This window comes from Typopeltis vanoorti, chromosome 15 (genome assembly GCF_054136105.1).
Source record: "Typopeltis vanoorti isolate ZY-2024b chromosome 15, IOZ_Tvanoo_1.0, whole genome shotgun sequence".
Classification (NCBI taxonomy): domain Eukaryota; kingdom Metazoa; phylum Arthropoda; class Arachnida; order Uropygi; family Thelyphonidae; genus Typopeltis; species Typopeltis vanoorti.
Window position 1 is genome coordinate 83,389,042 of NC_143563.1, and position 14,805 is coordinate 83,403,846.

The 14,805-nt window shown below is 34.5% G+C and overlaps 1 protein-coding gene across 1 annotated transcript in view; it reads left to right on the forward strand.

Moving 5' to 3' along the window:
- Positions 1-14,805, forward strand: part of ergic53 (lectin, mannose binding protein ergic53) — a 229,324-nt gene that overhangs the window by 197,940 nt on the left and 16,579 nt on the right. The window contains exons 12-13 of the mRNA XM_090404652.1: positions 1,927-2,053; positions 10,338-10,509. Of these exons, the coding sequence (XP_090260778.1) occupies positions 1,927-2,053; positions 10,338-10,509 (299 nt within the window). The remainder of the gene's footprint in view (positions 1-1,926; positions 2,054-10,337; positions 10,510-14,805) is intronic.

The following is a 14,805-nucleotide window of genomic DNA, read 5'->3' on the forward strand; positions in this document are numbered from 1 at the left end:
AAGATGGTAAAAAGTCTGTGGAATGTTCCATATATGGATAGATTGATGGTTGTGGGTTGCAGAAGTTGGTTGATGGGCAGAATATGGATATGATAAATGTGTCACTAAAAAGGTTTTATTTGATTGGTTTAAAGTAAATTTTTCAACACTTATCTAGAAGGATAGAACAATGGGATCAATTTGGAAAGTGGTGAATGAGTGGAATTGGTTGCCAGAGTCTGTTTTAAGTGCATTGTCAACAAATATGTTCAAGGAAAGAGGTGTGATAGATATTGAGTGGATAGTGTGATTCTCCAGCAGAGTTTTCGGTGTTTCCACACAATAATAATAATAATAATAATAATGTTGTCTTTATCATCTGATAACTTTTGTAATACTCTCAACTCCATTTCTAAATCTTAATCATTAAAATCCAAGACTTTTTTTGATGAGTGTTGGTATATATTTTCCTCTGATCTTATGTAACCCTCTGGTTGGCTACAGCAGTGATTTCTTCAATTTCATGTTCATTCTCTAAAGTGTGGTTCTTGTTTTTTCAAAATTTTGCTTTTTCTCTAGTCATAACTGTGTCTGTAGTTTCACTGAAAACTGAATCATCTCAGATTATTCTTAAGTTCTATACAATTTAATTTTTGTGATATTCAGTTTTTACTCGATTCAAGATCAAGCAGTGACCACTGTGCATTTCAAATTCTCCACACACTTGAGCCACTCAGCAAATTCAAGAATGCCATCACCATTCCTATCTGCATGATTGGCTTTGTTGATAGGATTCTCTGTGTTCCTTCTGTATGAATTTATGCACATCTTTATGTTAAAAGATGGTGTTGATACTGCCTGATTGATGTTCAGAGGAAATCCAGCAGGCATTATTATTACTACTGCTGCTTTTTTTTCTCCCTCCATGTTGTCTGAAAAACTTCATGAAGTTTATAATTCATTTCCTCTTATATTAAATTTCCATGAAGAATTAGTGTCATTGCTCGTTTCTATTTGTTCAAAGAAATTCTTGTTAGTACCTTGAATAGGATTATAAGCAAAAACAAGTGACAATTGAATTTTGAATGCTGTAGCTAATCCATGATCCCTCTTGCTTGAATAAGTAAGCATGCAGTTATTTATAATCTTTACTTGTGGTTTATATCTAAAAGGGAGCCTCCATAGCTCAATCTGTACAGATGAAGCCCTTTGATCGGAAAGACCTGGGTTCCATTCTTGTACGTGACATGAGGAACCTTTATCTGGTCTCTTTCAATGAAAGGTGAGTTAGCCAGTCTCATATAGAGATGAGGGTTTTTTGTCCTCCAGAACAGGCAAACCGGCCCCTTGAATACACACGAATTACAATCAGGAATACTTAAAACCCAACCATAGGCCTGATTCGTTAGCTTTGCCGGTTCCGAGCCCAGATAAAATTAGAGGAGATTGAGATGGTTCTGTACCTCCACATAAAAAGGGCTCACGGCCGTTGGTATCATCATACGAAATAAATTAAATAAAACATCTAAAAGAAAATAAGACCCAAGACGAGATGGTTCTTGCCTGCTTTTAGCTCTTTTATTGTGCACTATGATGCACCCTATTAGTGATCACCGGGTGATCACTAATAGGGTGCATCACAGAAAGTTGATTGGACAGACACTAAGTTAGATCTGGTCAGTTTATCACATTTCTTAGTCTGTATAGAGGATTTCTTTTTACTTGAGATTAGGGAAATTTTTTCCTAATCTTATAAAATATGAGATTAGGAAAAATATATATTACTGTAACAAAGAACATTGTTTACTGATAGATACTTAATTTTAATAAATGAATAATATATGAAAAGTGAGAGAGATATATACACTTCATTCCATCAGCAAATAAAGCTTTTCAATATAGTTATTCCATTTCTTTCTACCAGCATTAATTATATAATAATTTCAGTTCCACAAGGTCAAATTCCCCCAGGACAGGGTGTACCACCTCAAATGATGGACACTATTAGAAGGCATGAAGTAGAAGCCCTTTTAGGAAATCAAAGAGAATTTGTTCAGGCTGCCAGAGATATAAAGTGAGTTTTGTGTATAAAATTATTTTGGATTTACATATTCATACATATATATTGATTCATATAAGCCAAGTTAGGGATCTTTGATAACACTGAACTTTATATCCATCTAAAAATTGTTTTGACAATTATTCATCGAGATAAAAATAAATCTAAGCACATATAGGTAACCTGTTTTGCACAGGGGGACATGTTCCAAGAAATCTGTATGAAGTAAATTTCCACATTAAAATAGTGATGGGTGGGGGGCATAAGTGAATCCTTGGAATCAGGGGTTTACTTGTAATTTTATTTTATTATTATTTTTTTTTCCCTCTTGGAGTGTTTTTTTTATGATATAGCTAACCTATTATTATTATTATTATTTGACACCTCCATGGAGTCCAAAGACTCATATACATGTGTTATACACAGAATCAACATTACAGAAAACACATCATAAAGGGAAATTCAGATGTATAATCAGAAGACCACAAAATTTATATATATTAAAGAATATTAAATTCAACAGATAGTAAAGCATAAATTGAAGGGAAATGGGATAACTGCTAGATCACTATTTGTGCTTTATTCTTTGGTAGATTCAAGGAGAACGTTAAATAAAATAAATATAAATTTTGATACATACAATAATGTGATTTGAACCACAGCCTGTTGCCATCAAAGCAGAGATACTATCCTTTCCTTCATGCTGAATTTTGATTAACCACCCCAATCTTTACAATAATGGTGGCATAAAAATCCCAAGAATTTGGATGGCACACATTCAGCCCACATAGTTTCTTGTAAACCCTGACTTTAGCACTCTAAGCAATATTTCAGATTGGCCACTATCCATACAATTTGGCTGTTTATATTTTTTATTTATTTATTTCATGTGCGAACTACAGAAAATGTAAGATCATATATTTAAAGAAATAGACATTAAAAGAATTGAGATTAAAAGCATACATTAAAAGACAAAAATACCACTTGCATGAAAATATTAAGTAAAAAAATACAATGTCAAATTACACTCACCCAGTGACTAATATACTTTAAAGCTGTTTCATTACACTGCATTAAATCTTCTCGTGTACATATATTATCAGTGTCTATTAAGCAGCATTGCAGAAGATGATCCATGGTTTGTTTCATCACATGAGTAGCTGTCATTGTCTGTGTAGCTTGATCTGGCCATATTCTGCTTTGATCTGTCCATTCTGGAACGAAGTCTATTCAATGCCTTCCATCTTTGCCAGTCAAGATGTAAGCTGGAAGGAAGAGATTCGTTTAAGTTCAGGGCCTCTGGAGATTGTTCTTGCCACATTATTAACAGTGTAGCTTTTATGGAATCAACCAACTGGCTGTAATTTATATGTATATCAATATGTCATTTTTTTTTATTTATTAATTTTTTTTTTCCTTTTTTGTAAACATGTTGCTCTCCAGCTTAATTTAATTTTGTAACCAAATAGATAATAATAATAATAATAACAATAGGTAAATAATCAATAGATAGAATGCCTCCTAAGTTAATTAAAGCAATAAAAAGTCTATACAGAGAAACAAAAATTTGCATCAAATTGCAGATGGAACATTATCAGAACCTATAACCATAAATAAAGGAGTAAGACAAGGTTGCGACTTATCCCCAATCCTATTCAACATTTATATAAATAGAATCCTAAAAGAATGGAAAACAACTGTTCAAGATGGAATTAAACTAACAAATAATAAACAGATAAATACAATACTTTATGCAGATGATCAAGTACTAATTTCACACTCAGAAGATAAACTCCAAATTTCAACTAACCGTCTAAATGAAATAGCAAAAAATAAATAAATAAAATGAAAATATCTGAACCAAAAACAAAAGCTATGGCAATGTGTGGAAACACCATTCAAAATGTCAAAATTATGCTTAACAATAAAATAATAAAACAAGTTACAGAAATCAAACAATACTGATTCACACTTGGAAGCAAGACTGCAAAGTTACAATAGAATGAATGGCATAATTTAAAGAAATTTTGGGGAAACAAATGACTAAAGAAACTCAATTGAGATTACATAATATGACCTCTAAACCATCTCTCAAATTTGGAAGTGAAACCTGGATTCTAAAACAAAGAAACAGACAAAGATTAGAAGCAGCACAGATGAAGTTTCTAAGACCTCTCCTGCGACTCACTAGATTAGATAAAAAGAAAAACACAGAAATAAGAGAATGATTAGATACAAAGAACATCATACAAGAAATAGAAGAATATCAGCAAAATTGGCTACACCACATAGAAAGGATGAATAACAATAGTATTCCCAAACTAGCATATAAATATAAACCTACAGGAAGAAGAGACGGCAGACGTCCAAGACTAAGATAGAAAGACCAACTTCATCTGCAGAGCAGGAACTGGGCATAAAAAGCCTATACCTGAATTGCTCAGACGATGATGACGAATAACAATAGGACTCTAGCATTGATGTAGTAAGAGATTTTTTTTTTTTTCTCCAGAGATCAGGCCAATAGTTAAAAGGGTTGATCAGTAACTTTAGCATGCCATGTAGATTGTAGTGCAGCTTGTTTTTTTGTATATATTTATGTGTATACTCCAGGTGATGATCTTAATGTGAAGGTCAAAATGTTGAGTGCTTATTTTGGTTTGTATTAAACTAAATTTTTACTCTAACACAGTAGTTGTTTCTATAATTTTCATGGTGTAGAGATATTATCCATATCAATATCTGGCAGTTATCACCCATTGTTATCCTTGTGTGGTTGTGTTAGACTTGCCTTCAAATATAAGTGAACTTTTCTTTAAACTGAACAAAATATTTAGGTCAGGTATATAGTTTTGGAGCACCTCATTCACTGAAATGGAACACAAAATTGCAGTCTCCTTCAGACAAATAATCTTATATCCAATTGATTTGTTTTGATTTTTATCTGTAAGCTTTTAAACAAAAGCTTACAGGTAATTCATAAATTAAATAAGTTCTTGGATGAAACAATTTTAGGGCTTAGCTGACCAAATTATACTCTTTTGGCTTAAACCAGAAATAAACATCATTATACAACATATTTTGTGTCAGCTGGGCCATCACAGTTAAACAAGGCCCCTGCTATTTTCATCAGGAAACCAATAGAGCAGTGAAAAGTCAGCTATTAAAACAAACCTCAACATCTAGAAGAGAAAGAGCAGTCAGCTGACAAGAAATGGAAATTGTGGTCCTTGTTGGAGATCTAAACAGCAAAGTAGAAAATAAATCCCTACAGGCATGCTAAAATGTTTTGGGAAAATTTGAATTAAAGTGCAAAGCTAATTATAATGGTGAATACCTGCTGGGTGTTTGCTCAGAATAAATCCAGCCTAGTCGTTGACACCATATTTCAACATAAAGATGTGCACAAGTTCACATGGAGAGAAGAAGCCTCACTATGTTATTGCTGTTAGTGATATTTGATATTTGAAGAGATCATCACGTTTTAAATGTGATAAAAATGAATATCACATTGAAAGGAACAATATGTAAAATATGTTTTAAAAAGAATTAAAGTTGAACAACTTTTACAGGTAAACTGAAAAGTCAACTGCAAGAGTGGTCTGAAAAGTTCTAGGTCTCGACCATAGATGGTGACACAATCGGCAATTTGTACCAACTTAGAAAAAATAATTTTTTTTTCTAAGTTGGTACATCTGCCATAAGCATCCATGTGAAATGGCAAGTCATTCTATCAAGTAGTTTGTTTTATACAGCTGTCTGAAGCAAAAGTGTTGTTTGTATCCCTTGAAATAGATAACATTGAGTATCGTGTGGTTATAAAATTCTTTGTAAAAGAAGGTTTAACACCAAAAGAAATTCGTTCGAAGTTTATAAAAGTTTATGGGCACTCTTCTCCTTCATTTTCGACAATTAAGAAATGGGCTGCTGAGTTTAAACGTGGCAGTACCAGCCTTTAAGATGATCCATATGAAGGATGTCCAAAAAATGTAACAACACCAGAAATCATTGACTAAGTGTGCGATGTGGTATTGGATGACCGGCGTGTCCAAGTGCGTGAAATTGCTGAGACTATAGGCATTTTAAAAGAACATGTAGGATATATTTTGCATGAAGAATTACAAACGAAAAAAGCTTTGCACAAGATGGGTGCCACGCTTGCTCATAGGAGATCAGAAACGCACTTGCATGAAAATCTCTGAACAGTGCTTGGAGCATTTTAACAAGAATAAAACTAATTTTGTGCGTCGATTTATTACTATGGATGAGTCTTGGATTCACCATTACACACAAAAATCCAAACTGCACTCAAAGCAATCGACAGAAGCCAGTTATTCAGTTCCAAAGAAGACAAGGTCGGTTCCATCAGCAGGAAAGGTCATGGCATTGGTGTTTTGGGATGCTTAAGGCATTTTGTTCATTAATTATCTTGAAAAGGGAAAAGCAATAACTGGGGAATATTAATCTGATCTTTACCAGACTAGACGAAAAAATTCATGAGAAAAGACCCGGTTTGCAGAAGAAAAATATTCATCTTTCATCAGGACAATGCCTGCCCACAAAAGTGTTTTGGCAATTGGAAAATTAAGGGATCTGCACTATGAATTGTTGGAACATCCACCCTATTCCCCAGATTTGGCTCCCTCTGACTTCTATCTCTTCCCAAAACTAAAACTCTTCTTCACTGGTCAGTGTTTTTCTTTGAATCAAGAGGTGATTGCAGCTGTAGAGGGTTATTTGACAGGTTATTTGCTTTTTCCTTCAATTTAAGATTTTATCAAATATGCATCCAATCAAGCAGTAGAGGGTATATTGCAGATCTTACTGAGAACCGCTACATGGACGGGATAATGGCGCTGGAGCATCGCTGGAATAAACGTATTAGTCTTAAGGGAGATTATGTCGAAATATAAAAATAATTTTGAAATCTTAAATTAGTTTTTTCATTGTTAGGCTGAGAAATTTTCATACCACCCTCGTATACAGACATTCAGGAAAAAATAAGGCAGTTCGAAACCAAGAACTAAACCTTTCAGTCTCAATGACAACCTCCTGAACAATATATTAATTGATTCATCTAGGGAGGAATGTGGTGAAGTTGCCTGCAAGGATAGAAAAATAAGAAACAAATAAGATATAAGAATATGGTCATGGTGGACATGAGCTAAAGAAGCAGCGTTGGAAAAGAAGAAAGCATACTTGAAAATTTCTAGCAAATAAGTTGGCATGTGCCCTAAAAGAATGCAGAGAAAAATGCAACAGAGAAGCCATGTGTAAAAAGTAGTTGAACAAAAGTCTTGAAAAGACAGATAAGAATATAGAAGATAAATATCATTAGGTGGCAAAATGTTCTGAAGGCTAATGAGAAAACTTAGAAATGGAAGAAAGAGTACTCTAAAAGAAATCAAAGATGAGATCAGTTATGGATCTTGGATCTGAGTACTCTGATCAACTGCTATATAGAAATATAGCAGTTGATCAGAGACCATAGATATGAGAGCTCTGAGAAAGATCATTTGAGTGAAGAGATGTCATCAATGGCAAAATCTTATTAAAAATGAAGACATTAGGAAGGAAGGAATATGACATTGTGTGCATTCAGGAATGTGTGAGTGGGATTCATCTAAGTTAACATAATGGTGGTACTGAAACAAAGAAAACAAATTCCTCTAATTAAAAGCCACAAGATGTTATATTCATTCAATAATGATCATAGGAAGGAAGAAGCAGCTATACTGTTCGAAGGCAAACGTTAAGATAATCTCTTTGAATAGAATATATCAAGTAGAGTGGTTGGGAAAAACAATGAAATTGGGAATCGGACAATAAGATTAATTTATGCATACAGTCCAACAGAAGGTTCTACTAAGAAAGAAGTGGAAAAATATTTGAAATCATTACAGAGGACATCTGACAAAGAAAAAGTTGTTCCTTCTTGGATATCTGAATAATAGAGTGGGAAATTAACACATTCGCTGCCACGCTCCTCAGGCATAATTTGTTACCATACGGCAAGCACTTTCACTTCTTCAAGGTTAGTACGAGTAATCCTTAGCCGGCTTATCAGACAGAATTTTGTTTCATATGCCAACTACGAGTAATCTCGTATGACCCCTACCTATATATTACATGCGTTGATGACTGTGTAACTTGAGTTCAGAGTCAGTGACATTCAGCATTCAGTGCAGTAAGGGTTATTGCATCTAGTCTCTAAAAACCTTCAATTACGCCATAGCCAGTAAAAGAAAGCTTACTGATATAGAATTAGAAGCTTACACTAATATGAGTGATGAATGGAAAGAATTATTTGGTTCCGATTCCAAAGATGATTATAATCATAGAGACGAACTCTAGTGGTGACTCAGATGATGAAGGAAATTCTGAAGATGAAGTTTGCATCCAGTCAAATACATATATAATATACTATACTTTTGCTGAAATTATTTTCCTTCTACCAAGCCCCCAGACGTGCTCTCCATTTGACTCACAAGCCAAGGGTCCAAATTAAGGTGCTTATACTACGGGTTAACTCGTGCTTGGCATAGGAGGTCAGTAATTGACATAAGAGTATATTCGTAGTTAGCTTGTGAGGTTCATATACCAACTACAAGTATACTTGTAGTTGGCAGCAAACTTGTTAATACCAGATATAAAATGTTTTGAGACAATTTGCCACAAATCCAATCATAAGTGTGGATGTTAGTAATTGCCTGTTCTCGACTAGTGTGTATTGCTCCTTGAGTTTATAAGGCTTGTGGGGGGGGGGACAAGAGACAGCAAAGCTAATAATGATGGCAATTGATGGATATCTGTTTCAGGACATGGACTAATTATCACTATCACTAACAAGAAATTGTAAGAATTTCTGAACATTTCTAGTATATGCTGCCTTGAGATTAAGTATAAGAAGGTAACAAGTATGTTCAAGGAATAAAGTGAAATCAGTTGTGATGAAATAAAAAACTTCACTATAAATGGATTTTTCAATTCTATCTGTACAGCCATATCTAAAATATTTCTCTGCTGTGCTTTTTAATATAAAACAGAATTCAAGATTTGAAATAGATATCACTGAAGTAGATAATGTTTATAATTAATAATTTAACTTATGTGCCTCATAGCACATCTAATTTTAAAATAGAATATAAAACCCATACATTCAAGACAATGTTTACTGTTTACGAGTTGTATTTTTATTGGAAGAAATTAACCAGAGGAAGAGCTAAAGAGTTTTATTCTAGGCAACATTTTCATTCAGCAGTATCTGCAACTGAATTCTATTACTATTATGGCATGATGATTCTTTTCCACCCAAATTTACTATAATCGTAGGAATCATTTACCCATATGTGTACTCTTGATGTCAGTTTTTGAACATGGCTTCTCTGTGTGTGTGAGATAAATCTCAAAAACAACTTTGACATAAGGTTCCTCAAATTAACAATGATATTTACAGCATTTTTCATAGTAAATGATTTTCTTATAGAAAAAAAACAAATACCTTTGCTAAGAGAAATAGACCCATCTAAAGTCAGAGGCATTTCTAATCTAACTTAGTTTCACCAAAATTTGACTAAATGAATTTTAATGGAATTTGGAATTTTTACTGAAATGCTATTGCCAATTGTTTTAAATTGGACCACAGAAGATACTAAATAATTTGATCCATTGGAACAGTCCTATTGAAATTCCAAATTAAAATGTCCCACAAATGAAACCTGCACATGCTCATTGGCAATTTTTTTTTATCATATCTCCAAGAACAAGCTACTATCGCAGTTGCAAAATTTATGCATCTGGTAATTTTTTGTTACTTATTTGATTTGTTATATATAATTCATCCCAAATGTCTTTGGAAGTTTCTGCTTTTGGTTTGTTGAATTACATAGGTCATGAGGCATCAGTATATGTGTCTCAGCCACAAACCATGCCAAAGTCATGAAGTAATAGTGTTTAGAGGACCAGAAACATTTAATTCTCATTTCTCACAGATTGTCACTTAACAGCTTAAATGTGAGATAGTATTTCTTAATATTGCAATTAGCCATCATTATTCTATTGAATATCACTGCTGTCAGTTGATTCAGTGAACCCAGCTATCATCTTAAAGACAACATAATTTTTGTCAGGTTCCATTTTTTGTCTTACACAAGCACTTAGAAAATAAATTTAAAAAAAAATGACCTTACTTTAAATTATCATACTTTATCTTTAGAGGGGAAATATCAGTTTGACTTCTTAATTGTGTACTGTTTAAATTATCTGCCATTCAAAATTACCTCTTTTTCTCTTTTCCTAGAGCATTTGTTGTGGACATCCATCAACGCACAGGTAATATTCTTACTAACCAAAATCAGCCATCTAAACCAAGTGGAGGGCAGGCATTCGAAGCCCAGACTATATTTCAAGAATTAAAAGATGGCCTTAATATAGTTAAACGTGATGTAGCTGCAGTTAATTCTAAAACACAGGTAAGAATGGCTAATAAAATTATGTTTACACCTCCAGGGAGTCAGGAACTCATATGAGGGGGGGGGGGGGTTCTTTTGCAGGTCATACAATGCCTAAAGAATTGTATATCTCTCCTTAAACATTTACCGAAGATGCACTGGGGAAGGGGTAGCTACAGGTTACTATCATCATCAAAATCCTGCCATGTACCCTCAAGGGGGTGTACAGGATACGATAGTACTACACGAAAAATTAACATCATTACTAACTACAATTTTCCTCCAGATCAGTCTGTTACTTGTCAAGACTCCAATATATCAGATCTTATATTTCTGTCGTTGAAGGCACTTTGTACCGTATCAGTCCACCTATATCTTGGTCTTCCTCTGGGTCGTTTTCCTGCCAACCTGGCAGAGAATTCTTGTTTTGCCAATCTTTCCTCACCCATTCTGTTTAAATGACCATGCCACCTGAGATTAGCTCTGCTAACGCATTCCTGGATGCTGACAATGTCAAATTCTTTCTAATATCCTCATTTTTAATATGATATTACCATTGATGCCTTTGTTCATGCCTCTAATCTTTCTCAGGATTCTCATATCTGTGGTCAAGTATTTTACTTCTCACCCAGCTCTCAGATCCATAAGTTAAAACTGGTTTGAACACTGTCTTGTATATAGCTAATTTAGTGTTCCAACTATTTTCTCTCTTATTCCATATGAATTTATTCAATTGATTTCCTACTATATCAGCTTTGTTGATTCTGTTGTCTATTTCCATATTTCATTTACCATCTTCATTAAAAATCGTGCCTAGGTAGGTGAAATGTTTCACTTGTTCCACAGGTTCTCCATTCACAATGCAGTTGACATTTTCAATGATTCGGCCTATTTTCATTGTCTTTGTCTTTTTATTGCTGACCTTCATACCATATCTATTACAACAGTTATTCAGTTTAGTCAAAGAATCTTGCAGACTCGTAGCGGATTTATTGATAAGTATTAACATTGTCTGCATAAAGCAAAGAACTGACATTAACATCTCCAATTTTGATATCATGTTTAATACCACTTTCCTTCATAATGTGATCCATATAGATAATGAATAACAGAGGGGATAATGTACATCCTTGTCTCACACCAGATTTAACATTCCTGTACTTCCATCAATTCTAACTGCTGACATACAACTCAAATAAGACTAAGTATTGCTTGATATAATGCTCCATTGACATCATATAACTGTAGCATATTGAATAGCTTCTTTCTTGGCACCTTATCATATGCTTTTTCCAGATCGACAAAACTTAAGTATAGATTTTTGTTATATTCCCATGCTTTCTCAATTATTTGTCGTAAAGTGAAGATCTGATTCTGACAGCCTATATTTGTTCGGAAACCAGCTTGTTCTTCACCAAGCTTTTCTTCTACAATTCTTCTGAACTATTTCTCAAGTATACTTGATTATATATCTTACCAGGAACACTCAGTAAGGAAATACCTCTGTAATTCTCGCATTCAATTTTATTTCCCTTTTTATATATGGGTACTATCTGAGCTCTACTCCAGTCATCGGGAATTTGTCCCTCTGTCCAGGCATTCTAAACTATGCAGTGCAGCCACTGCAAGACTTTTATAACACCATACTTCAGCATTTCTGGTCAAATGTCATCTACTCCCACTGTCTTTCCACATTTTAAGCCTTTGATGGCTTTTTCTACTTCAAGTATGGATATGTATTCCTGATTGTATGCTTGTTGAGTGTTTTTTACCACTGTGCTATCACTGCTTGTTTCATTTAGCAATTTCTAAAAGTAATTACTCCATATTTCAAGGATATCTTTTTCTCCAGTTTTCATGTCACCTTTATCATATCTAACTCCTTTTACAGTACTCTTTCCTCCATTTCTAAGCTTATTCAGCAACCTCCAAAATATTTTGCCACCTTTCTTCATATTTATTTTCTATGTTCTTGCCAAAGTCCTCCCATGACTTTTGTTTAGCTAGTTTTACACAGTGTTTAGCCTTCTCACATTGTCTGTGTATTCTCTAAGAGCACAAGCTGACTTATTTGCCAGAAACTTTTGATATGCTTTCTTCTTTTCCTTCACTGCCTCTTTAACTTCCTGTGTGCACCATGGAGTTCTAATTTTTCTATCCTTGCAGACAACCTCACCACATGCCTCTCTGGCTGAATCAATCAAGGTTTTCTTCAAGGCTTGCCACTGAATCTCCAAGGTTTGGTTCCTGTTCTCAAACTCTTTCATTTTTTCTTCAATAATCTTTGTGTATTTTAGTCTACAGTTCACATCTGAGAGCTGCTCAACTTTAATTCGCTTTAAAACTTTCTTACATGCTATTCTTTTCAATATGAAATTCAATTTTATCCTGCTCAAGACTAAATAGTGATCACTTCCAATTTCAAATCCTCTGTACACTCTGGTGTCCTGCACAAGGGAGAAGACATCACTAACAACAATAACATAGTCAATGAGACTTTTCTTATTCCTAGCCTCTTCTCTCCATGTGAATTTGTGCACATTTTTATGTTGGAACATGGTGTTAGTAATAACCAGTCCATGTCCTGAGCAGATATCCAACAGGTATTTGCCATTATTATTAGCTTTGCTCTTTTCTCCAAATTTTCCCAAAATATTTTTGTATGTCTGACTATCATTTCCTACTCTGCTATTTAGATCCCCAACAAAGACCAACTTTTCATTTTTCATTGTGTCAGTTGCTTTCTCTAAAGACTCAAAAAAATTCCTTCACTTCTACCTTAGTAGAACCTTCTGTGGGACCATAGGCACAAATAAGTCTCATTGTCCAGTTCCCCATTCTGATATTTGCCCACATCACTCTACTTGAGACTGCCTGCCATTCAAGAAGATTAGCCTCATATTTAGTGTTGAATACTATGGCTATGCCTTCTTTTCCTTGATTGTCATTGCCTGAATATAACATTTTGTATTTATTGCTCAGAAAGATCTCACCAGTTATTGTCTTTTTTTGTTTCAGTCACCCCTATTATGTCGATCTGATACTTATCAAATTCCTCAGCTAGCTCCATTTCTTTGCCATTCAGGCTTCCTATGTTGATAGTACTGATCTTTAACTCTGGTGATATTAAGTTGGGGTGTTTTTTCAGATTTGTTCCAGTAGCTGACTTTTCGCTGTTCGCCCTGGTTTCCTGGCAAAAACAACGGGGGCCTTGTTTAACTGGGCGACGCCCCAGCCGGCATGAAATTTTGTCATGTTGTACCATCATTTTTTATTTTGGTTTAATCAATAAGAATACAATTTGGTCGGCTAAATCCCAAATTGCCAGCCCATCCTCGTTTGTTCAGTATCAAAGTAGATACCCAACAGGGTGCACCACGAGATGGTGAGGATTGGACATTATGTCAGAAGCCCTGGTCAGTTATCTGCATTCCTTTAAAGGCTATGTGGAGGTCTCCTCTCAGTTATACAGCTTTGACTGTTAAACACCCCTCCCCCCCTTTTTTTTATATGATCTGTAAAAGTATGTGGGGTTTTTTTTTGTTTGTTTTTTGTCACTTTTTTCAGAGTTACTCCAGTTATATGGGATGGTGATAGATTCGGTGTAGTTTCTGTTCTGGAAGGGAAGGGAACTATTCTTTGAATGTGGCAGCAATTACAGCAATGACTGAGAAGGTGTTGTGAACTAGGGAGGACAACAGTTGATAAAGGGGATATGACATTCTGGAGGATGATTTAAAAAAATTGGTATTGTGGGTAAAGGATAATGAATGTCAATTTAATGGTGCAAAATGTAAGATTATGAACTTCGGGTTGAAAAAGTTACATACTGTGTAACACACTGATGGTGCAGGATTGCAGGAAAATGACAAGGCCATAGTCTTGGAAATAATGGTTGACAGAGTTGAAGTTCACTGGGCATACTGCAAAAGTTGGTAAAATAGTGCACAGAATTATTTGGATTCAGCTAGAGGCATGTGGTGAAGTTGTCTGCAAGGATAGAAAAATCAGAACCTTATGATGGACACAGGAAGTTAAAGAGGCAGTGAAGGAAAAGAAGAAAGCATATCAAAAGTTCCTGGCAAATAAGTCTTCTTGTGCTCTTAGAGAATACAGAGACAAATGTAGGAAAGCTAAACACTTTGTAAAACTAGGTAAACAAAAGTCATGGGAGAACTTTGGCAAGAACATAGAAAATAAATATCAAGAAGGTGGCAAAATATTCTGAAGAAGAAGATATCCTTGAAGTATGGAGTAATTACTTCGAAAAATTGCTAAATGAAACAAGCAGTGATAGAACAGTGCTAAAAAATACTC